We start from the raw sequence: 22,747 nt of genomic DNA, 5'->3' as shown, positions 1-22,747 counted from the left end.
ACGTTCTGCAGATGTAGATGCCACTGGTTCTTCACGTTCTGCAGATGTAGATGCCACTGGTTCTTCACGTTCTGCAGATGTAGATGCTACTGGTTCTTCACGTTCTGAGGATGTAGATGCCACTGGTTCTTCACGTTCTGCAGATGTAGATATGCCACTGGTTCTTCACGTTCTGCAGATGTAGATGCCACTGGTGCTTCACGTTGTGCAGATGTAGATGCCACTGGTTCTTCGCGTTCTGCAGATGTAGATGCCACTGGTTCTTCACGTTCTGCAGACGTAGATGTCGCTGGTTCTTCACATTCTGCAGATGTAGATGCCACTGGTTCTTCACATTCTGCAAATGCCACTGGTTCTTCACGTTCTGCAGATGTAGATACCACTGGTTCTTCACGTTCTGCAGACGTATATTCCACTGGTTCTTGACGTTCTGCAGATGTAGATGCCACTGGTTCTTCACGTTCTGCAGATGTAGATACCACTGGTTCTTCACATTCTGCAAATGCCACTGGTTCTTCACGTTCTGCAGATGTAGATGCCACTGGTTCTTCACGTTCTGCAGATGTAGATACCACTGGTTCTTCACATTCTGCAAATGCCACTGGTTCTTCACGTTCTGCAGACGTAGATGCCACTGGTTCATCACGTTCTGCAGACGTAGATGCCACTGGTTCATCACGTTCTGCAGATGCCACTGGTTCTTCACGTTCTGCAGACGTAGATGCCACTGGTTCATCACGTTCTGCAGATGTAGATGCCACTGGTTCATCACGTTCTGCAGATGCCACTGGTTCATCACGTTCTGCAGACGTAGATGCCACTGGTTCATCACGTTCTGCAGATGCCACTGGTTCTTCACGTTCTGCAGATGTAGATGCCACTGGTTCATCACGTTCTGCAGATGTAGATGCCACTGGTTCTTCACGATCTGCAGATGTAGATGCCACCACCGCCATCTATTGCCCGACGGTTGAACCTACGACTCTCGGTTCGAACAGGCAACTGGACATTACGGAGCAGATTTGTTCGTATCTCTGAAAGTTCTACAGGCTTTTTGTTTCTCCTCCCCCACAATGGGAAATGACCCTCGCGATTTGCAAAAGGATCAAAGGCTCGACGTCACATGGGAGGGTAACCGACGTTTGTGCCACGCATGGTCAGCTGCCATCGGTGGCGGGGGAGGTGGGGGGGGGAGGGCGGGCGGTGGGGATCGCCCTCGGCCTAAACAATAACACAAACCACAACCGGCCATTGGGACGGTTGAGATGAGGTGAGGTGAGACGGGGTGCAAAGTGCGCTGTGGTGACAAGCCCGGGGACGCTGAAGCAACGCCACCGCCGCCCCCTCCCGCGCGCCCCGTAAGCGCGCAAAATCCTTTATAACCTCGCGTCAACAGCCATGGCACGCACGCACGCACGAGCGGTCAGGTGTGCGTTTTCAGGCTGGCGTGTTCATGCATGCGTGTTCAAGCGTGCGTGTTCGTGCATGTTTAAACGTGCGTGCGTGTTCAAGTGTGCCTGTTTCTAATTTTCTTTGCATGTTCAGGCGTACGCGTTCAAGCATTCATGCGTGTTCAAGCATCCATGCGTGTTCAAGCATTGCCCGCCTGTTCAAGCGTACCTGTTCAAGCATGTGTGTTCAAGCGTGCGTGCGTGTTCAAGCATACCTGCCTGTTCAAGCGTGCGTGCGTGTTCAAGCATGCCTGCCTGTTCAAGCGTGCCTGTCTGTTCAAGCGTGCCTGTCTGTTCAATAATGTGTGTTCAAGCGTGCGTGTTCAAGCGCGCCTGTTCAAGCATGTGTGTTCAAGTATGCCTGTTCAAGCGTCCCTGCCTGTTCAAGCGTACGCGTTCCATCGTGCGTGTTCAAGCGTGCCTGTTCAAGCGTGTGTGTTCAAGCGTGTGTGTTCAAGCGTGCGTGCCTGTTCAAGCGTGTGTGTTCAAGCGTGTGTGTTCAAGCGTGTGTGTTCAAGCGTGCGTGCGTGTTCAAGCGTACCTGCCTGTTCAAGCGTACGTGTTCCATCGTGCGTGTTCAAGCGTGCGCGTTCAAGCATGCGCGTTCAAGCGTGTGCGCGTGCGTACCTTCACGCCCTGTATGAGCCCGTTCATGAGGAATGTGTGCTGCGGGAATGTCTCGTGAAGAACCTTTAGAAAGACACACGACCCAACAAGGCGGCCCAAGCCACGACCAAACTGCAGTGAGGAATGGGTTTCGACGATTTGACAACCGCGCTGTGGAATCCCACTTATGCGACAGTGACAGAGGTGGTGGCGGTGGCGGCGTTGTTGATTATACGGATGGTGGTGGTAGTTAGGGTGGTGGCGTTGATGTCGGTGGTCGTGACCGGTGGCAGTGTCGGCGATGAATGCGGATGGCGGCGGGGGTATTTGACGTTAGCGAGTGATGGTATTCTATGGCGGTGGTGACGGTGGAGGTTTTACAGCGGTAGCGGTGATCTCAGCCACGCCGCGGACGATGGAATATACCGTGGTGCTGATGTCACCGATGGTGATAGCATTGCTGATATGATTTGAGCGTGACAGCGTTCAGTACTGGGAATATTACTGATGTTATTCATTCATTATGCAATTTTATTATGGCGGCAGTGGTGCGGTAACAGCGGTAACCGTGGTGGAAGTGGCGAGGGTGATGTCTGCAGTGGTACCGACGTTGGTAGTGACAGTGATGACGATGATGACGGCGTTAAGACGAGCGTGACGATGGCAGTAGTGATCCAAGAGATGGTGCTGCTGCCGATGGCGGTTGCAGCGAGACTGCTGATGATGATGGGAAAGATGTCGATGGTAGCAGTGACAGTGACGCTGCTGTTACCGACAGCAGCGATGATGGCGGCTGTGACGTTCAGTTGATGATACTGCCAATGGTGATGGTAGTGATAGTGATGATGCGGATGACGATGGCAATGATGCCAATAACGACGACAATAACGGTGCTGTCAGTGATGGCAGCGATGACGGCGGTAGTAGCCCGAACTGCAGGTACTGGTAAGCATAACAGCGATGGCAGTGACAACCACTATGGTGATGATGACGATGACGACAATGATGACGACGACATCGACGACAACATCGACATCGACGACATCGACGACGATGACGACATCGACGACGACGACGACGACATCGACGACGACATCGACGACGACGACGACGACATCGACGACGACGACATCGACGACGACATCGACGACGACGACATCGACGACGATGACGACATCGATGACGACACCGATGACGACAACAACACGTTAGAGGAGGGGCGGGCCGTCTCACCGTGAGCGTGGGGGCCGTGAGGAGGCCCCATGCGAAGAACTCGAGGAAGATGACGATGACAGCGTGGTACACACTCGGCTGTCCAAACCCCTGGGGCTGAATGCACACACGCACGCACGCAACGCGCACACACACACACACGCACACAAGACAACGATCCCCCGTGTAATCGTAACAGACTGTTGGGGCAAGTGCTGTTAGCGAGTAGCACCTAAGAAGGCCGGCACGGCACACGAGGGGGTGGGTGGCAAGCACCATGCCCGACCGCCTCTGTCTCCCCAGTGGCAATGTTTTTACACACCGAACCAGTTGACTAATTTGAGGCCGAGAGGACCTAGGGGAGGCCCAGGACCGGTTCAAACAATCGTCACTGATGTTGGCCGTGAGCGCAGCCCGCTAACCGCTACCGCTCCCCACACACACACACATACACACACACATACACACACACATACACACACACATACACACACACAGACATACACACACACATACACACACACACAGAGAGAGACGCGGAGGATAGCCCGTCACGCGATAAACACTACTTCCATATGGCAGAAGCGCTTCTGAAAACACGTGATGCAGTGTGCGAGTCCAAGGGTCTCTGTGTGATGAGTGTATGGGTTAGTATAGGTCTGTGTGATCAGTCCATGGGTTTTTATGGGTCTCTGTGTGATGAGTCTATGGGTTTCTATGGGTCTCTGTGTGATCAGTCCATGGGTTTCTATGGGTCTCTGTGTGATCAGTCCATGGGTTTCTATGGGTCTCTGTGTGATGAGTCTATGGGTTAGTATAGGTCTGTGTGATCAGTCCATGGGTTTTTATGGGTCTCTGTGTGATGAGTCTATGGGTTTCTATGGGTCTCTATGATGAGTCCATGGGTTTCTATGGGTCTCTGTGTGATGAGTCTATGGGTTTCTATGGGTTTCTATGGGTCTCTGTGTGCGGGTCCATGTGATGATAAGCCACGTCGTTGTGCTATCATTTGTGGTTCTTGTTGCTTCTGAATAGGAGCTCAGTAAATCAAAAATAGTAAAGTTTTAGTTTAGTTTTAATTCTATTTATTTCATCAAATCACATAGAATTATTGCATTTATCTTTTAACGAATGTTCAAACTGACCTCTATTGACATGAATTAATTTAGGAAAATGTTTTACGTAAGATTACAGGTGTGCTCTTTTGAACATTCATCGAGCTTAAAATTAGCACCTCGGCCTTAACATGGTGTTGTGTTCATTTGAAGCTTTCCTGACTGCAGGAATCCATCCTCTTTGGATCTTTCGGTAAAGTCACGGAGGAAGCAAATAAAATAAAATAGATCACGACGTTTCGGGCGCAACACAAGCGTCCATCAACAGGTGGGAAAGCGTGGCCTGCTGCTGATGCAGACGGTTTTAAAAAGGTTTAAAACAGTCTGCATCAGCAGCAGACCATGGTCTCTCTCTCTCTCTCTCCCCTCGTGGTGGTCGCCTGGATTTTTCTCCGGGTCGTCCGTTTTTCCCTCCACATTTAGAATCAACGTCACGAGTTTTAGAGGATTTGGCCGCAATACATTTCCACGTGAGATGATGATAAGGCACTTCGTCGAGCTGTCATTTGTGATGGCCAGGTTGCTTCAGAAAAAAACAGTTATACAGCTCAGTGGGCCTTACCTGGTAAAATATAAAAGATTAATAGTTTAGTTTACAATTAATTATATTCAAAAGTGCTATTCCTCCTATGTTGAAAAAGTTCAGACTACATGGGTTCCGAAATGGGTCCATAGTTTGGGTTGCATGGCCAAAGCCGCAATACTGTGGCTTGTCTTTAATGTACCTCTATGTATCTCTGTGTGTCTCGTTGGCTCTCTATGGGCCTCTGTATCTCCGTAAGTCTCTATGGGTTTACTGTACGGTGAAGAATTTGTAGTTGCATGGCCACAACCGCATTACTGTGGCTTGTGTCTTTAATTTTCCATCCATTAAGGAGATGTGCACATTGGACCGTTGCTGATGTTCTGATGCAGTTGATGGCTGCACCAATGGTGAGTTGGTGGGTGACTGGGTGAGTGTGGGAGTTGATGATTACATCAGTGGTGAGTGGGTGGGTGGGTGACTGGGTGAGTGAGTGAGGGAGTTGATGGTTGCATCAGTGCTGAGTGGGTGACTGGGAGAGTGTGTCAGTGAGCTGATGGTTATACGAGTAGTGTCTTCGAAGGTGTGCGATTGTCAATTTGCACTTATTGACTGAACCTATTTCAGGAATAGTGTCAGCAATTAAATGCAATAGTTTAACAACAATAATCATGGGTATGACGATGTTTTGCGAAACGGACGATGAGACACACGGGATCGTAGGAGTGTCGCTGTATCGCCACAAACGTAACGTCACAGATAGCCGGTCGAAACGTTCCAACGTCCTAATAAATAAGCCGGTAAAATGGCATTTCTGCGTCTGTCGGCCGTCGTCATTGGGCAATTCCGTCACGCGATTCTTTGCTCAAAATGTACATTGCCACAGTGCTCATGTGGCAATGAGGGAGGTGAGTCTATTCATGGGGCAGACATTGCAGACTTCCACCGCAAAGTGGTGCCGTACTCATTTTTAAATCCTTTGTATTAAGTTCGCTTGCTTGCTTGCGCGCTTACGACCGTGCAAATCTTTCGGTCGTTTTTTAACCCACTTCCCGTGATCCAATCGAGCTGACATTTTGCACACAGACTCCGTTGTGCGTGACAATTTATTTTCGTGAAAAAAAAGATTCCAACATTTTCCACTTTTTAGGAAAAAAAGAAAATTTCATATTTAATTTTAAATACCAATGTGATAAAAATGAAACTCTTACTCAAGAAAAACAGAAATGAATAATAAAATAAAACCGATGCCACGCATATAAAGGATTTTTAGTGAAAAACTTTGTTTTTACGGGTTAATTCTTTTATCGACCCTGGGAGAGGAGTGATGGAGCAGCAAGTCAACCTCCCTTCGTCCCTCCCTCCCTCACCAGGATTTGAACTCGCAACCTTCCGTTTGCGAGCCACCTGGCCGGTTTATTGAAGCCGAGCCAATATTTACCGAGCTTCCACTGTCACAGAAACTATCGTAAAAATTACCGCGATAAGTGGGCCCTCCCCCAGGCAAAAGTGCACAAGGAAAAATTTCCACCACAGGTCAGAGGTCGCAAACGGGGTTTGATTCCTTACCCGTACCCGGCCGCACCAGGGTCGCAAACGGGTACTCTACCCGTACCTTACCCGATACCCGGCTACCCGTACCCGGCCGGGTATCGTGTAGGGTACGGGTACCCGATTGCGTCCTCTGGGATGAAGCCACGTTGCAGGCGCGGGTGGGTTGATTCTAGAAACTTGAATTGTGAGAAGAGACAAGACGTTGGGAAATGAGTGACAAACGGTGACTCGCCAGTGACTCACGGCCTACCCGTACCCGGCCGCACCAGGGTCGCAAACGGGTACCCGTACCCGGCCGGGTACGGGTAGCCGGGTATCGGGTAGGGTACGGGTATCGGGTACCCGGTTGCGACCTCTGCCACAGGTCGGGCATATGAAGCGCCACACGGACACAATATTTTTGACACCACGGGAAATTCGTTCGTTCCCTTTCTCAGTCCGCTTGCCCTGGGTGAGAGTCGCGGTGGCAGCAGCATGTTGAGTAGTGGCGGTCCTGACCTCCCTTTCCCTGGCGACAGACTAGCACTAACTACACTATACACTACGATACATTACTACACTGTACAATACTGGAATATACACTACTACACTACGAGGCAATGCTGCCCGGTAAAGTTCCAAGGGGGAACCACCTCAACTAATTTCCACAGGAAATGTGCTTTCTCATTTATACACTAAAAACTAAACGATGTTTTTCTTATTTAACCAGGTGAAGGGCCCAACGAGCTTGATAGCTTTTTTTCAGAAGCGACCTGGCTATCACAAATGATAGCTCAACGAAGTGGGATCATCATCATCATCACGTGGGAATTTATAGCGGCCGCCAAATACTCTTAAACACGTGACGTTCAATGTAAATGCGGAGGGGAAAAAACCGGAGGACCTCGGAGTAAAATCCACGCGACCGCGTGGAGAGAAATACGCAAACTCCAAATATACAGGAGGCTGTAATGCCGCAGTATGGACCTGAAAACTCTATTTCCCTGTACAAGTATACGGGGTAAACCGTACGCGTTGACACGGCGTGTCGTTAACGCATGCATCCGAGCACCCACAGCGTTCTGCTTCACGAATGTTGACACTCGCTGTGGCCTCGTGTACAATCGTGGCCACTGACCGCGAGAGAAACAAACGACCACCAGCATGCACGTACAACAATTTAACAAAATAGTGTGCGGAGCGGAGAGTATTCTCACTGCTCTGAACAACAGCTGTCAAACAACAACGTCCGTTGTTTGTTCTTGTCTACGGAGACATTTCACTTTTCTTTTTGCAAAATGCTGAAGCCGACCGGGCTCGCTAAGCGGTGGTGGCAATTCCACATCCCCAGGGCGGGGGACGAGTCTCTTCGTACGAGCAACCACCGTCGACTACCCTGCGAAGTGGTACCTAATTTAGCGACCCCCGGAGGGATGGATGATTGGCTACACCGCTTGCAGGTCAACTCGGCTGAAAAATGTAAAATCCAGTGGGCAGCAACTCCTCTCGGGTGCCCTCGCTCGGTGAAGGCCTCCTCTAGGTCTACTCAGCCTGAAATAAGCATCTGGTCAATAACTTCCCCTGCCACCCCCTTCATCTGTACTTCCTTGAGGACGATTAAGACTTGAAATAAGACCTCGTTACTCCATATCGTGTCAAGGAAATTGAGTTTTCAGGTCCACACGGCGGCGTTACAGACGTTTCAATACGGGCGAGACGAGATGTTTCGTGTCTATTTGTTTGTGTTTCTCTCCTTGTGATGGGGACTTTGTAGGATGAACGTTGAGATGTATAAGGACACAGGTGGTGACCAATAAGATCTGTAGTAAGGTTGGGCACTGATAAGGGGTTGACAGGTATGTAGTAGTGTACAGTAGTGTGTGTAGTGTAGTGTGTATAGTGGAGTGTATAGTGTAGTGGAGTGTCTCGTGACGTGTATATTAGTGTAGTGTATAGTAGTGTAGTGTGTAGTGTAGTATATAGTAGTGTATTGTATAGCGTAGTGGATAGGATGAACGCTGAAATGTATAAGGGGCACGGGGTGACCAATTAGGTCTGAATTGGTCTGCAATACGGTAGGCATTGATATTGGGTTGACAGGTTTGTAGCTGTGTAGTGTATAGTAGTGTAGTGTATAGTAGTGTAGTGTATAGTAGTGTAGTGTATAGTAGTGTAGTGTATAGTGTAGTGTATAGTGGTGTAGTGTATAGTGGCGTAGTGTATAGCGTAGTGTATAGTAGTGTATAGCGTAGTGTATAGTATAGTGTAGTGTATAGTAGTGTAGTGTATATGACGAACGTTGAGATGTAGCCAACAACGCTCTGAATGGGTCTGTCATAACGACAGGCAACTGATAAGGGGGTTGACAGGTACGGAGTAGTGTATAGTGTAGTGTATAGTAGTGTAATGTATAGTAGTGTATAGTAGTGTAGTGTACAAGGGGGTTGACAGGTACGTAGTAGTGTATAGTAGTGTAGTGTATCGTGTAGTGTACAAGGGGGTTGACAGGGACGTAGTAGTGTAGTGTATCGTGTAGTGTACAAGGGGGTTGACAGGTACGTAGTGTACCTCCTCAGAATTCGTCCTCGTATCGAATCACTCTCTCAGTGCCTCTTGTAGGTCGCCTCGGACTGAACAGAGAGACTCACTCCCCCCTCTCGCCTAAAATAAAAAGTTGCTGCCGAGATGTGTGGGAGGAGGAAATTTAGCAGAAATACCCCTCTCTCTTTCCCTCTGATGCAAACCATAACCAATTGTTGTTGTTGTTGTTATAATCATAACGTTCAAATGTATTTACGGCGTCTTGCAAACATCTCCACGATCGATTGCCCGACGAGTTACACGAAGTGGGCCTCCGACTGGAGACCGCCCCCCCCCCCCTCTCTCCTCGTTGGCCGCGGCTCGCCGCGCACCTCGACCCGGCCGAGCCGCGCTAGGCAAGACCGAGGCCGCATCGACGGAGGCCCAAGAAGCCGGACTCGACGACGACGGCCGCGGCCAACGAACGAACGGACGGGGAAAGGCACCGGGGGGGGCAGCAACAACAACAACAACAACAGCAGCAGCAGCAACAACAACAACAACAACCGTCCCGATCTTTATATATTTTTTAAACAAAATAATAAAAACGTCTTTAGTGCCTCACCGTGCCGCCGTCCTTGATGATGAGCTTCTTGGCGAGCATCACGCTGCGGTTGAGTCGCTGCTTCTTCTTCTTGTTTGACTGCAACATCGCGGTCGCCCTCCTCGCCCCTCACTTATTTACCTCCACATCGTTGTGGCGAGCGGCCATGGCGGGTTCAGAGGATGGGGGGTGGGGGGCTGGGGGGGGGGGTGGTGGGGGGTGGGGGTTGGGGGGGGGTGGGCGGGGGGGGGGCGGTGGATCGGGGGAGAGGGGAACCTGAGAAACGCGCGGTTGGAACGCGGGAACGTCATCGCGCGTCGACGTCATCGCGCGTTGGCGGGACGCGTTGACGTCATCGCGTGTTGGCCTGGACGCGTTGACGTCATCGCGCGTTGGCGGGACGCGTTGACCTGATCGCGCGCTGGCGGGACGCGTTGACGTCATCGCGCGCTGGCGGGACGCGTTGACCTGATCGCGCGTTGGCGGGACGCGTTGACGTCATCGTGTGTTGGCCTGGACGCGTTGACGTCATCGCGCGTTGGCGGGACGCGTTGACCTGATCGCGCGCTGGCGGGACGCGTTGACGTCATCGCGCGTTGGCGGGACGCGTTGACGTCATCGCGCGCGGTCGAAGACGCGATGACTGAGATGGCTGGGCCGATGCACCACCAGCTATGTAACTCCAACGACGATTTAATTGACACGCGTATTTAAGACGTGGATTACAGACTCATAAACCGTTCAATGCTTTTAAGGGCACATGCAAAACAAGTAACATATGTAAAAAAAAAAAGAATTAAAATATTATTTAAAAAATACTAATGCCCCGTGTGAGGATCGAACTCACGACCTTCAGATTATGAGACTGACGCGCTACCTACTGCGCTAACGAGGCATCTGAACCACACCCGCCTCGTCAATACTTATCTATCTAACGCGGAACACGTGTATCGTTAAATTATATATAAAGTTTTAACGTAACATCTAAAAAATGTATCGGTTATACGGTATATATTAAAAAAAAAACGTCCCACGTTACTTTCATGAGGGCAGTATGTTAAGAGGCCACAACGTATATATGCAAACGCAATTATTCATAACAACGATTGTAAACGCAACACGCAATTGTGCGATAACTGCAATGTACACGAATATATTATTCAGTAATATAACTTATCAGGTAATCACCGTACCGGTGTGTGAGTTATAAATAGATTTCATGGAATGCCTCGATCGTGTACAGCGATGGTGGTATAGTGGTGAGCATAGCTGCCTTCCAAGCAGTTGACCCGGGTTCGATTCCCGGCCATCGCAACGCAAATATTTTTTTTAACATTTATATTTTTTTTATTCATTCTTCCTTGCAATGTTTACGACACGAGGCGTTGGCGAAAGCGGGGTGGTGGGTAAGACTTTTACCAACACACCGAGAATGCAACCAATTGATTGTGCGCCCCGAGAGGCAACGTAATTGCCTCGTTGTGCCACCCTCTGCCGTGCATTGTGTGCAATTGCACCTCCAAGTGGGGCGACACAAAAGGTCATAAAGCCGATGAGCTGTAAAGCTCTTGTTTTATCGACCGCCTTCCGGCGTGAGATTCAAGTGAAAGCCCCCCCTCGCCCCCCCTCGCCCCCCCCCCCCCCCCCCCGATTGAGGTCACGGTATAAACCATCATCTCTTGCCGACGTGTTTTTTTTTTAAATCCTTTATATTAAGTTCACTTGCTTGCTTGCTTGCGCGCTTACGACCGTGCAAATCTTTCGGTCGTTTTTTAACCCACTTCCCGTGATCCAATCGAGCTGACATTTTGCACACAGACTCGTTGTGCGTGACAATTTATTTTCGTGAAAAAAAATACTTCCAATATTTTACACTTTTTAGGATAAAAAAAAATTATATTTAATGACCAATTGCTTAATGGTGGCAGGCAATCATCTGACCCATAGGTGGCAGCCATCTCAAGCCAGAGGACGAGAGGACTCTAGCCGCCACGCATATAAAGGATTTATAGTGAAAAACTTTGTTTTTACGGGTTAATTTTTATTTCCTCCCCCCCCCCCACCCCACCCACTGTTTATTTTTACAGCCGCGTTTAACAGGGCTTCGTAAAAGCGTAAAACAAACGAAATCCACAAAACAAGAGAAACAAACCGAGGACGACTAAAACGCCACGCGTTAAGCCGCACGGGCGTATCGGTAGGTGCGTCGTAAAAACCAAACGCCCGCGTCGGAAATCGACCCGCAGCGGCGACGACGTCGTGTAAACGTCGTGAACGTGGGTCGTCGTGAATCGGAGACCGGCGTTTGGCAAACGGAAAGGTCACGTGGGCAGTATTCTCCCACGCCACCACCTGCCCACGTGCCCCTCCACGGGGCGCTGAGACAATAAAACGCCCTTTTTCTTCTTGGTTCTTTCGGTAAAGTCACGTAGAAGGGAAGTAATCAAATAATAAAAAATAAAACATGATAAAATAATTCTCAGAATAATTTTATTATGTTTTATTTTTATTATTTAATTCTGAGAATTATTTTATCATGTTTTATTTTTATTATTTTATTACTTCCCTTCTACGTGACTTTACCGAAAGAACCAAGAAGATCTATTTAAAGCTTTCGTGACTGCAGGGATTCATCTTCTTGGTTCTTTCGGTAAAGTCACGTAGAAGGGAAGTAATAAAATAATAAAACATAATAAAATAATTCTCACGACGTTTCGGCCACAACGCAAGCAGCCGTCCTCAGGTGAAGAAGACGGCTGCTTGCGTTGTGGCCGAAACGTCGTGAGAATTTTTTTTAAATTTTTATTATTTTATTACTTCCCTTCTACGTGACTTTACCGAAGCACCAAGAAGATGAATCCCTGCAGTCACGAAAGCTTTAAATCGAAATTTAAAAAGCCTTTTGTCTCTAGACATTAATAGAGACCGACAGAGCGGTTCTTTGATGGGGTATCGACATCAACTGCCTCACCGGTTTCTTGATGGGATCTCTGGACCATTCACAGAGCACTCTCACTGATTAGCCTCTAATTGGATCTCTCGACAATAGACTGACTGGTCTCTGATTGGATCTCTAGACAATAGACTGACTGGTCTCTGATTGGATCTCTAGACAATAGACTGACTGGTCTCTGATTGGATCTCTAGACAATAGACTGACTGGCCTCTGATTGGATCTCTAGACAATAGACTGACTGGTCTCTGATTGGATCTCTAGACAATAGACTGACTGGCCTCTGATTGGCTCTCTAGACAATAGACTGACTGGTCTGATTGGCTCTCTAGACAATAGACTGACTGACCTCTGATTGGATCTCTAGACAATAGACTGACTGGCCTCTGATTGGATCTCTAGACAATAGACTGACTGGCCTCTGATTGGATCTCTAGACAATAGACTGACTGGTCTCTGATTGGCTCTCTAGAGAATAGACTGACTGGTCTCTGATTGGCTCTCTAGACAATAGACTGACTGGTCTCTGATTGGCTCTCTAGACAATAGACTGACTGGCCTCTGATTGGATCTCTAGACAATAGACTGACTGGCCTCTGATTGGCTCTCTAGACAATAGACTGACAGGTCTCTGATTGGATCTCTAGACAATAGACTGACTGGTCTCTGATTGGATCTCTAGACAATAGACTGACTGGTCTCTGATTGGATCTCTAGACAATAGACTGACTGGTCTCTGATTGGATCTCTAGAAAATAGACTGACTGGTCTCTGATTGGCTCTCTAGACAATAGGCTGACTGGTCTCTGATTGACACTCTAGACAATAGACTGACTGGCCTCTGATTGGCTCTGTAGACAATAGACTGACTGGCCTCTGATTGGATCTCTAGACAATAGACTGACTGGCCTCTGATTGGATCTCTAGACAATAGACTGACTGGTCTCTGATTGGCTCTGTAGACAATAGACTGACTGGCCTCTGATTGGCTCTCTAGACAATAGACTGACTGGTCTCTGATTGGATCTCTAGACAATAGACTGACTGGTCTCTGATTGGATCTCTAGACAATAGACTGACTGGCCTCTGATTGGATCTCGAGACAATAGACTGACTGGTTTCTGATTGGATCTCGAGACAATAGACTGACTGGTTTCTGATTGGATCTCTAGACAATAGCCTGACCGGTCTCTGATTGGATCTCTAGACAATAGACTGACTGGTCTCTGATTGGATCTCTAGACAATAGACTGACTGGCCTCTGATTGGCTCTCTAGACAATAGACTGACTGGTCTCTGATTGGATCTCTAGACAATAGACTGACTGGTCTCTGATTGGATCTCTAGACAATAGACTGACCGGTCTCTGATTGGATCTCTAGACAATAGACTGACTGGTCTCTGATTGGATCTCTAGACAATAGACTGACTGGCCTCTGATTGGATCTCTAGACAATAGACTGACTGGCCTCTGATTTGATCTCTAGACAATAGACTGACTGGCCTCTGATTGGATCTCTAGACAATAGACTGACTGGTCTCTGATTGACTCTCTAGACAATAGACTGACTGGCCTCTGATTGGATCTCGAGACAATAGACTGACTGGTTTCTGATTGGATCTCTAGACAATAGACTGACTGGCCTCTGATTGGATCTCTAGACAATAGACTGACTGGCCTCTGATTGGATCTCTAGACAATAGACTGACTGGTCTCTGATTGGCTCTCTAGACAATAGACTGACTGGTCTCTGATTGGCTCTCTAGACAATAGACTGACTGGCCTCTGATTGGATCTCTAGACAATAGACCGACTGACCAGACTCAACCTTCGCAAAAATAATTTTAACAACAACAAAGTAATCAGGAATACAGTTCAGCATCTGCAGAATACACCGAATGCATTTTATTTGCATATTAATTTTGAACAGGTTCATCATACATTCAAGGGTGATTGGCACTTCGCCGAATCGACCGTGCATCAGAAATCTGGTGGGCAAGCGACAGCGAGGCGCGGAATTCCGTAACTCCGGATGGACCGTGGCCGACGGTGGCGCCGACGGCGACGCCGACGGTGACACCGACGGTGACGCCGACGGTGACGCCGACGGTGACGATGGCGACGGTGACGCCGACGGTGACGCCGATGGTCACGGCGACGGTGACGCCGACGGTGACGATGGCGACGGTGACGCCGACGGTGACGCCAACGCCGACGGTGACGATGGCGACGGTGACGCCGACGCCGACGGTGACGCCGACGGTGATGCCAACGGTGACGCCGACGGTGACGCCGACGCCGACGGTGGTGCTAGCATCGTCGCTTCGGCACGCGCGGCAACTGTTCTCTTTTTACACGCAAATAAATCTTTAGCGTCTCCCGCTTTGGTCATTAGACACACGCGCGCACCATCCTTGCTCTCTCTCTCTCTCTGTGTTCACGGGCTGGGGGGGGGGGGAAGCTGTAAGTGATGGCGGCGGCGGCGACGACGAAACCGACGAAGATATTTACGGCCGAGATTTATAGACGGAGCGCTGCGCAAAAATTCACCGGACAGATCGCGCCCGCCGCCCGACCCCGGGTTGGGTTGGTGACAGGAATGGTCTCGCGTACCCGAGACCACCTCCCTGGAAGCCGCGCGTGGGGCCACGCTGGAATATTGGCGGGCGAGGGAAGGAAGAGGGGACCGAGCGCTCGCTGCACGAGTCACAGAGACAAAGATCCCCCCCCGCCCCCCCCCCCCCCCCGTGTAGCCTTGGACAGGCTTTTGAAGGCCACACGGGAAGGCGAGTGCTGTTAGTCGCCGGTAGCGTAACGGTGGCGAGCGTTGTCATGTTGGGATGAGGTCGGGGTGCGTTTCTAAGCGTGCCGTCTGCTGCGTAGCCGTAGCGATGGGTGCCTTGTAGCGGGTGGCACACCACCTCGCAAGGTGTACAGGAAGTCGTGGATTCGATCCTGACCCTGACGCCTGCTGCTGTATATTTGGAGTCTGCGTGTCTCTCTCTCTCCCTGTGGTGAGATGTTAACTACCTCGCCTGGTGTACAGGAGGTCGTGGGTTCGATCCTGACCCTGACGCCTGCTGCTGTATATTTGGAGTCTGCGTGTCTCTCTCCCTGTGGTGAGATGTTGACTACCTCGCCTGGTGTACAGGAGGTCGTGGGTTCGATCCTGACCCTGATGCCTGCTGCTGTATATTTGGAGTCTGCGTGTCTCTCTCTGCCCGTGGTGGCCGCGTGGATTTTTCTCCGGGGTCCTCCGTGTTTTCCTCTCTCCACGTTCAGAATCGACGTCGCCACGCGTTTAGGAGTATTTGGCTGCTGGAAATTTCCACGCGACGATGACGACGACGATGATGATGATGATGAGCCCGCTTGGTTGAGCTATCGTTTGTGACGGCCGGGATGTGTCTGAAAAAAAGAGCTGCATCGCTCAGCGGGGCCTTGCCTGGTAAAATAAAAAAACTTCACGGCTTATAGTTGACATCGGGGTGTAACGATACGCGGCGTGTCGGCGTATTCTCTGTCACTCCTGAGCCGGTGCCAGCCTCTTGATGAGCGGGTTGTCGTAAATCCAGCACTCTCCATCCTCGTGGAATAACTACACAGAGACAAAGAGACAAAGATCCCCCGCATAGCCTCAACAGACTGTCAGGGCAAGTGCTGTTCGCGAGTAGCAGCAGCGCCTATGAAGGAGACAAAGACAAAGATCCCCCGTGTAGCCTCTAACAGACTGTCGGGGCAAGTGCTGTTCGCGAGTAGCAGCAGCGCCTATGAAGGAGACAAAGACAAAGATCCCCCGTGTAGCCTCTAACAGACTGTTGGGGCAAGTGCTGTTCGCGAGTAGCAGCAGCGCCTATGAAGGAGACAAAGACAAAGATCCCCCGTGTAGCCTCTAGCAGACTGTCGGGGCAAGTGCTGTTCGCGAGTAGCAGCAGCGCCTATGAAAGGCAGCACGGAACGCGAGAGGGGGGTGGGTGGGTGGGTGGACAACGCCACGCCCGGCCGCGTTTGTCTCCCCAGTGGCGATGTCTACACGCAGCACCAGCTACTCATTTTTAAAGCCCAATTCACCGATGGGAGACCAAGTCACCAATTCAGGTAATCGTCACCGATGTCGGCGGCGAGCAGGAATCGAAGCTTGGGGGGGGGGCCACGTTTGTAGCGCGGTGCACGCAGCACTGCAATGCTGCTCAACATAATTACCACCAGCAACTCCACCAGCAGCTTCACCACCACCATCACCACCACCATCACGACCACGATCATTGCCACCGTCACCACCATCACGACCACAATCATTGCCACTGTCACCACCATCACGACCACGATCATTGCCACTGTCACCACCATCACGACCACGATCATTGCCACTGTCACCACCATCACGACCACGATCATTGCCACTGTCACCACCATCACGACCACGATCATTGCCACTGTCACCACCATCACGACCACGATCATTGCCACTGTCACCACCATCACGACCACGATCATTGCCACTGTCACCACCATCACGACCACGATCATTGCCACCGTCACCACCATCACGACCACGATCATTGCCACTGTCACCACCGCCACCACCACCACCATCACGACCACGATCATTGCCACTGTCACCACCATCACGACCACGATCATTGCCACTGTCACCACCGCCACCGTCACCACCATCACGACCACGATCATTGCCACTGTCACCACCGCCACCACCACCACCATCACGACCACGATCATTGCCACCGTCACCACCGCCACCGTCACCACCATCACGACCACAATCATTGCCACCGTCACCACCGCCACCACCACCACCGTCACCACCACAACCGTCGTCACCACCACCACGCCACCATCACCACCGCCACCACCACCATCGTCACCACCACCACGCCACCATCACCGCCGCCACCGCTGCCGCCACCGCCACCACCGTCAGCGCCACCACCACTGCCGCAACCACCACCAACACCACCGCTGCCACCGCCACCACCACCATCACCGTGGGCGAAAGTACCTTGGTGCGCCAGGCGTCCCCGCTCTCCTTGCGCCCGCGCGCCTCGGCCCGCTGCTGCTCCTCCAGGTAGTGCTTGGCGTCGGTGGCGCGGTCGATGTCCCCCGCCTTGAGGCTGCTGGTCACGTCACGCCACAGCCTACGGCAACACCACGACAGCCGCGGTTGGCCAGGAGATGTTAACTACCTCGCCTGGTGTGCAGGAGGTCGTGGGTTCGATCCCGACTCTGACGACGCCTGCTGTATATATTTGGAGTCTGCGTGTCTCTCTCATCATCATCATCATCATCACGGTGGCTAGGAGATGTTGACTACCTCGCCTGGTGTACAGGAGGTCGTGGGTTCGATCCCGACCCTGACGACGCCTGCTGCTGTATATTTGGAGTTTGCGTGTCTCTCTCTCTCTCATCATCATCACGGTGGCTAGGAGATGTTGACTACCTCGCCTGGTATGCAGGAGGTCGTGGGTTCGATCCCGACCCTGACGATGTCTGCTGTGTATATTTGGAGTCTGCGTGTCTCTCTCTCTCTCATCATCATCACGGTGGCTAGGAGATGTTGACCACCTCGCCTGGTATGCAGGAGGTCGTGGGTTCGATCCCGACCCTGACGACGCCTGCTGCTGTATATTTGGAGTTTGCGTGTCTCTCTCTCTCTCATCATCATCACGGTGGCTAGGAGATGTTGACTACCTCGCCTGGTATGCAGGAGGTCGTGGGTTCGATCCCGACCCTGACGACGCCTGCTGCTGTATATTTGGAGTTTGCGTGTCTCTCTCTCATAATCATCATCACGGTGGCTAGGAGATGTTGACTACCTCGCCTGGTGTACAGGAGGTCGTAGGTTCGATCCCGACCCTGACGACGCCTGCTGCTGTATATTTGGAGTTTGCGTGTCTCTCTCTCTCTTCCTGTGGATTTCTCTTTGGGTCCTTCGGTTTTTCCCTCCACATTTAGAATCGACGTCACGCGTTTAGAGTATTCGGCTGCTGCTAAAAATTACCACACGATGATGAGGATGATGACGATGATGATAAACCAAGTCGTTGTGGCGAGGTCGCGTCTGAAAACGAGCTACATGGCTCAGTGGGCCTTATCTGATAAATAAAAAATAGTAAAAACAAAACCCGTTCAATACGTAGTTTAGTTTAAGTGTGATACGCACTCACCGGGCACTCATTTACGGCCGAGGTGACTTAGGAGAGACCAAAACCAGAAGTACATTTTAGGCCAGCGGGAATCGAACTCGGGTCGCCGGGTTCGTAGCGCAGCGTCAGAACCGCTCCCCACACCTTCACGACTGCCATCGACACGACCGCCACCACCGTCACCATCACTAGCATCACCACCACCACCGTCACCATCACTGTCATCACCACCACCACCACGAACACCACCACCACACAACCACCACCACCACGACCGCCACCACCATCACCATCACTATCATCACCGCCACCACCATCACTACGACTGCCACCACCACCAGCACACAACCACCACCACCACCACCACCACGACCGCCACCACCACGACCGCCACCACCGTCACCATCACTATCATCACCACCACCACGACCACCACCACTATCACTATCATCACCACGACCACCACCACGACCACTATCACCACCACCACCGCCGCCACTACCACCGCCATCGCGAACGCGAGCACCTCGGCACAACCGTTGCGTGCCCCCCGCTCTCCCCACGGCGAGGCTCCACCGGACACTCATTGCGGCCGAGCCGAGCAACCGACCGGGCAGGCAGCAGCAGGAGGAGGAGGCTCCGGCTTACCGCCGTGACTCGAACTCTCCCTGGTCCTCGATCCTGCGCACCTTCTTCTTGGTGATGGGAATGGACTTGGTGTCCACAAAGACGCTGCTCTCCTGTCACGCAAAGGCAAAGTTCCCCGCCCCCCCCCGGTTAGGCACGCAGGCCGCTGGGGCAAGTGCTGCTAGCCAGCGGCGAGCACCGACCAAGGCCGGCACCGTAACACGACGTGGGTGGGTGGGGTGGGGTGGGTGGGTGGCCAGCACCACGCCCGCCCGGCCGCCTTTGTCTCTCCCTAGGTGACGATGCAAAAGGTACCGAGTCTACGACCTCGGGGAGGCCCGGTATAGGTCATCGTCGCCGGTGTTCGCCGTGAGCGGGGTATCGAACTCGGGTAGCCGTGCTTCGTAGCGCAGCGTAGCGCTAACCGCTGCACCACCGCTCCCCCCCACAGTGCCTCGCCCAGACAGAGACGAGAAAAAGACAAAGACCCCCCGTAAAGTCTTCACAGACTGTTGGGCCAAGTGCCGTGAGCACGTAGCACCTATGAAGGCCGGCACGGCACACGACGGGGTGGGTTGGCCAGCACCAGGCTCGGCCACCTTTGTCTCCCCGGTGCCGATGTGTGCATCCCTGTGTGCATCCCTGTCTGTCTCTGTCCCCGTGTGTCCCGCGTCTGCCTGTGTGTGTCCCTGTGCGTGTCCCCGCGTGTCCTCCCCATCCCCGTGCGTGTCCCCGACCCCATGTGTGTCCCCGTGCGTGTCCCCGCGTGTGTCCCCGCGTGTGTCCCCAACCCCGTGTGTGTCCCCGTGCGTGTCCCCGTGCGTGTCCCCGTGTGTGTCCCCGCGTGTGTCCCCGACCCCGTGTGTGTCCCCGTGTGTGTCCCCGTGCGTGTCCCCGTGTGTGTCCCCGCGCGTGTCCCCGCGCGTGTCCCCGCGTCTGTCCCCGTGTGTGTCCCCGCGCGTGTCCCCGCGCGTGTCCCCGCGTCTGTCCCCGTGTGTGTCCCCGCGTCTGTCCCCAGCGTGTGTCCCCGACCCCGTGTGTGTCCCCGTGTGTGTCCCCGCGTCTGTCCCCGTGTGTGTCCCCGACCCCGTGTGTGACCCCGACCCCGTGTGTGTCCCCGACCCCGTGTGTGACCCCGTGTGTGTCCCCGTGTGTGTCCCCGCGTCTGTCCCCAGCGTGTGTCCCCGACCCCGTGTGTGACCCCGCGTGTGTCCCCGCGTGTCCCCGTGCACTGACCCCCGTGCTCCACTTGGCGTGCATCGTGCCGTTCCACTCGCCCTCGATCAACACAAAGGGCTTCTTCTCGTTCGGGGAGCTGTGGCGGCGTCACAGCAACAACAACAACAACAAACAACAACAAACAACAACAACAACACAACTCTCTCTCTCTCGCAGGGCTTGTCAAGAGCAACTGGCCCAAGCATTGTAAGCGAGTGTGGAGCCTGGTAATCCATCCCACGGCGTGTCAACACGACGCGCCAACGCGCATCCCTGGCGTCGTTTCTCCGCGGAACGCGTTGTGGCGATGAGCACCACGTGCCGATAGCCGTTCGCCGAGTTGCGGGTGTCGAGTGCCGAGTGCCGAGTGCCGTGTGATGAGCGATGTGTGCCGAGTGTCAAGTGCCGAGTGATGTGTGCCGAGTGCCGAGTGCCGCGTGTTGCCGTACAGGATTTCGGCGCTGATGCGGTGCTTGGAGCCGCCATAGAAGGGCTTGGTGTGGAAGTTGACGGTGGCCGTGAAACCCGACTTGGCGCAGCTGATCGTGCACTCCCCTCCCAGCTCCACCCACGGCACCGTCAGAATCGACCTGGGAAAAAGACAAAGACAAAGAGCCCCCCCCCCCCACCCCCCGTATAGCCTTAATGGGCTGTTGGGGCAAGTGCTGTTACCGAGCACCTACGAAGGCCGACACGACGCAGCGAGGCGCGTGGGCGGTCAACGCCACGCCCGGCCGCCCTTGTATTCCCTCGACGCGAGTTTCACTGCGCACCGCACCAGGCACTCATTTGAGGCTGCGTCGACCTGGGGGAGGCCCGGGGCCGGTTCAGACGATCGTCACCGTCGCGTTGGCCGCGAGCGCTGCCGGTCATGGGCCTCCAATGTCAAGAGGAGGAGGAGGGGGGGGGGGGGCGGCAGCGTGCTCCACACAGCAGAGGTCGCAAACGGGTTTTGATTCCTTACCCGTACCCGTACCCGGCCGCACCAGGGTCGCAAACGGCTACCCGTACCCGTACACGGCCGGGTACGGGTAGCCGGGTATCGGGTAGGGTACGGGTATCGGGTACCCGGTTGCGACCTCTGCCAGACAGGCAGTTGCAGAGAGCCACAGAAGCATTGGTAGGGTAACAGCTGTGTATGTAGCTGCACCAGGGTATGGTAGCTGCTGTGTCCGTGTGCACGTTGAACGTCTCCTTGCAGCGAACGTCGTGGCCAAGACGTGTTCGTCGGAGGTGCGGGGGCAAGCAAAACAAAACTGACCACAAAAACGCAGTTCTAAGAGGAGGTGAGCTTTCCATCGAGATGACTGGGAAGTGCGTAGCTCCAGCGGCTTCCTAGTGTCATCAGGAGGAGCGTATTACAGTGTAATGTGGAGTGTTGTGTGTAGTGTGTAGCGTAGTGTATAGTGTAGTGTATAGAGTAGTGTGTAGTGTAGTGTATAGAGTAGTGTATAGTGTAATGTGTTGTGTGTAGTGTGTAGTGTAGTGTATAGAGTAGTGTGTAGAGTAGTGTGTAGTGTATAGCGTAGTGTGTAGCGTAATGTGTTGTGTGTAGTGTATAGTGTAGTGTATAGTGTAATGTGTAGAGTAGTGTGTAGTGTAGCGTGTATTCTATATGGTAGTCAGTGGGCTCGTGCACTAACCATGACCTCACGCATCACACTGGACACACTTAGACCGGACACCCACTGGGGCGTCGGCTGTCGCGGGAGTGCGTGCGTGCGTGAGTGCGTGAGTGCGTCCGTGAGTACGTGAGTGCGTGCGTGAGTGTGTGAGTGCGTGAGTGTGTGCGTAAGTGCGTGCGTGAGTGCGTGAGTGCGTCCGTGAGTACGTGAGTGCGTGCGTGAGTGCGTGAGTGCGTGAGTGCGTGCGTGAGTGAGTGCGTGAGTGCGTGAGTGAGTGCGTGAGTGAGTGCGTGAGTGAGTGCGTGCGTGAGTGCGTGAGTACGTGAGTGCATGCGTGAGTGAGTGCGTGAGTGCGTAAGTGCGTGCGTGAGTGAGTGCGTGAGTGCGTGAGTGCGTGAGTGTGTGAGTGCGTGAGTGCGTGAGTGAGTGCGTGAGTGCGTGTGTGCGTGAGTGCGTGAGTGCGTGCGGGAGTGCGTGAGTGCGTGCGTGAGTGTGTGCGTAAGTGCGTGCGTGAGTGCGTGAGTGCGTGAGTGCATGAGTGCGTGAGTGCGTGCGTGAGTGCGTGCGTGAGTGCGTGAGTGCGGTGAGTGCGTGA

General features: G+C 52.7%; 2 protein-coding genes and 2 non-coding genes across 4 annotated transcripts in view; 1 reads left to right on the top strand and 3 right to left on the bottom strand.

Annotated features, from left to right (window-relative positions):
* Positions 1-9,755, bottom strand: part of LOC144740805 (hippocampus abundant transcript 1 protein-like) — a 33,193-nt gene extending 23,438 nt beyond the window's left edge. The window contains exons 1-3 of the mRNA XM_078623523.1: positions 9,586-9,755; positions 3,291-3,386; positions 2,079-2,141 (exon numbers count right to left, since the gene is read on the bottom strand). Of these exons, the coding sequence (XP_078479649.1) occupies positions 2,079-2,141; positions 3,291-3,386; positions 9,586-9,672 (246 nt within the window). The 5' untranslated portion in view covers positions 9,673-9,755. The remainder of the gene's footprint in view (positions 1-2,078; positions 2,142-3,290; positions 3,387-9,585) is intronic.
* Positions 9,756-10,386: 631 nt separating this feature from the next.
* On the bottom strand, positions 10,387-10,459 carry TRNAM-CAU (transfer RNA methionine (anticodon CAU)). The gene has a single exon. It is a non-coding gene; the product is annotated as a tRNA-Met (tRNA).
* A 347-nt stretch (positions 10,460-10,806) lies between these two features.
* TRNAG-UCC (transfer RNA glycine (anticodon UCC)) lies at positions 10,807-10,878 on the top strand. Its single transcript has one exon. It is a non-coding gene; the product is annotated as a tRNA-Gly (tRNA).
* A 3,514-nt stretch (positions 10,879-14,392) lies between these two features.
* Positions 14,393-22,747, bottom strand: part of OSBPL9 (oxysterol binding protein like 9) — a gene marked incomplete at its 5' end in the record, with an annotated part of 25,592 nt that continues 17,237 nt past the window's right edge. Inside the window, 5 exons of the mRNA XM_078623524.1 lie at positions 14,393-16,116; positions 17,539-17,674; positions 19,331-19,422; positions 20,546-20,624; positions 20,977-21,117. Coding sequence (XP_078479650.1) covers positions 16,042-16,116; positions 17,539-17,674; positions 19,331-19,422; positions 20,546-20,624; positions 20,977-21,117 — 523 coding nt within the window. The remainder of the gene's footprint in view (positions 16,117-17,538; positions 17,675-19,330; positions 19,423-20,545; positions 20,625-20,976; positions 21,118-22,747) is intronic.

The sequence above is a fragment of the Lampetra planeri genome, unplaced genomic scaffold (genome assembly GCF_965212315.1).
Source record: "Lampetra planeri unplaced genomic scaffold, kcLamPlan1.2.h2 scaffold_298, whole genome shotgun sequence".
Lineage (NCBI taxonomy): Eukaryota > Metazoa > Chordata > Hyperoartia > Petromyzontiformes > Petromyzontidae > Lampetra > Lampetra planeri.
Note: the sequence above shows the minus strand (reverse complement) of the source record. Positions and strands in the feature narration are given on the sequence as shown.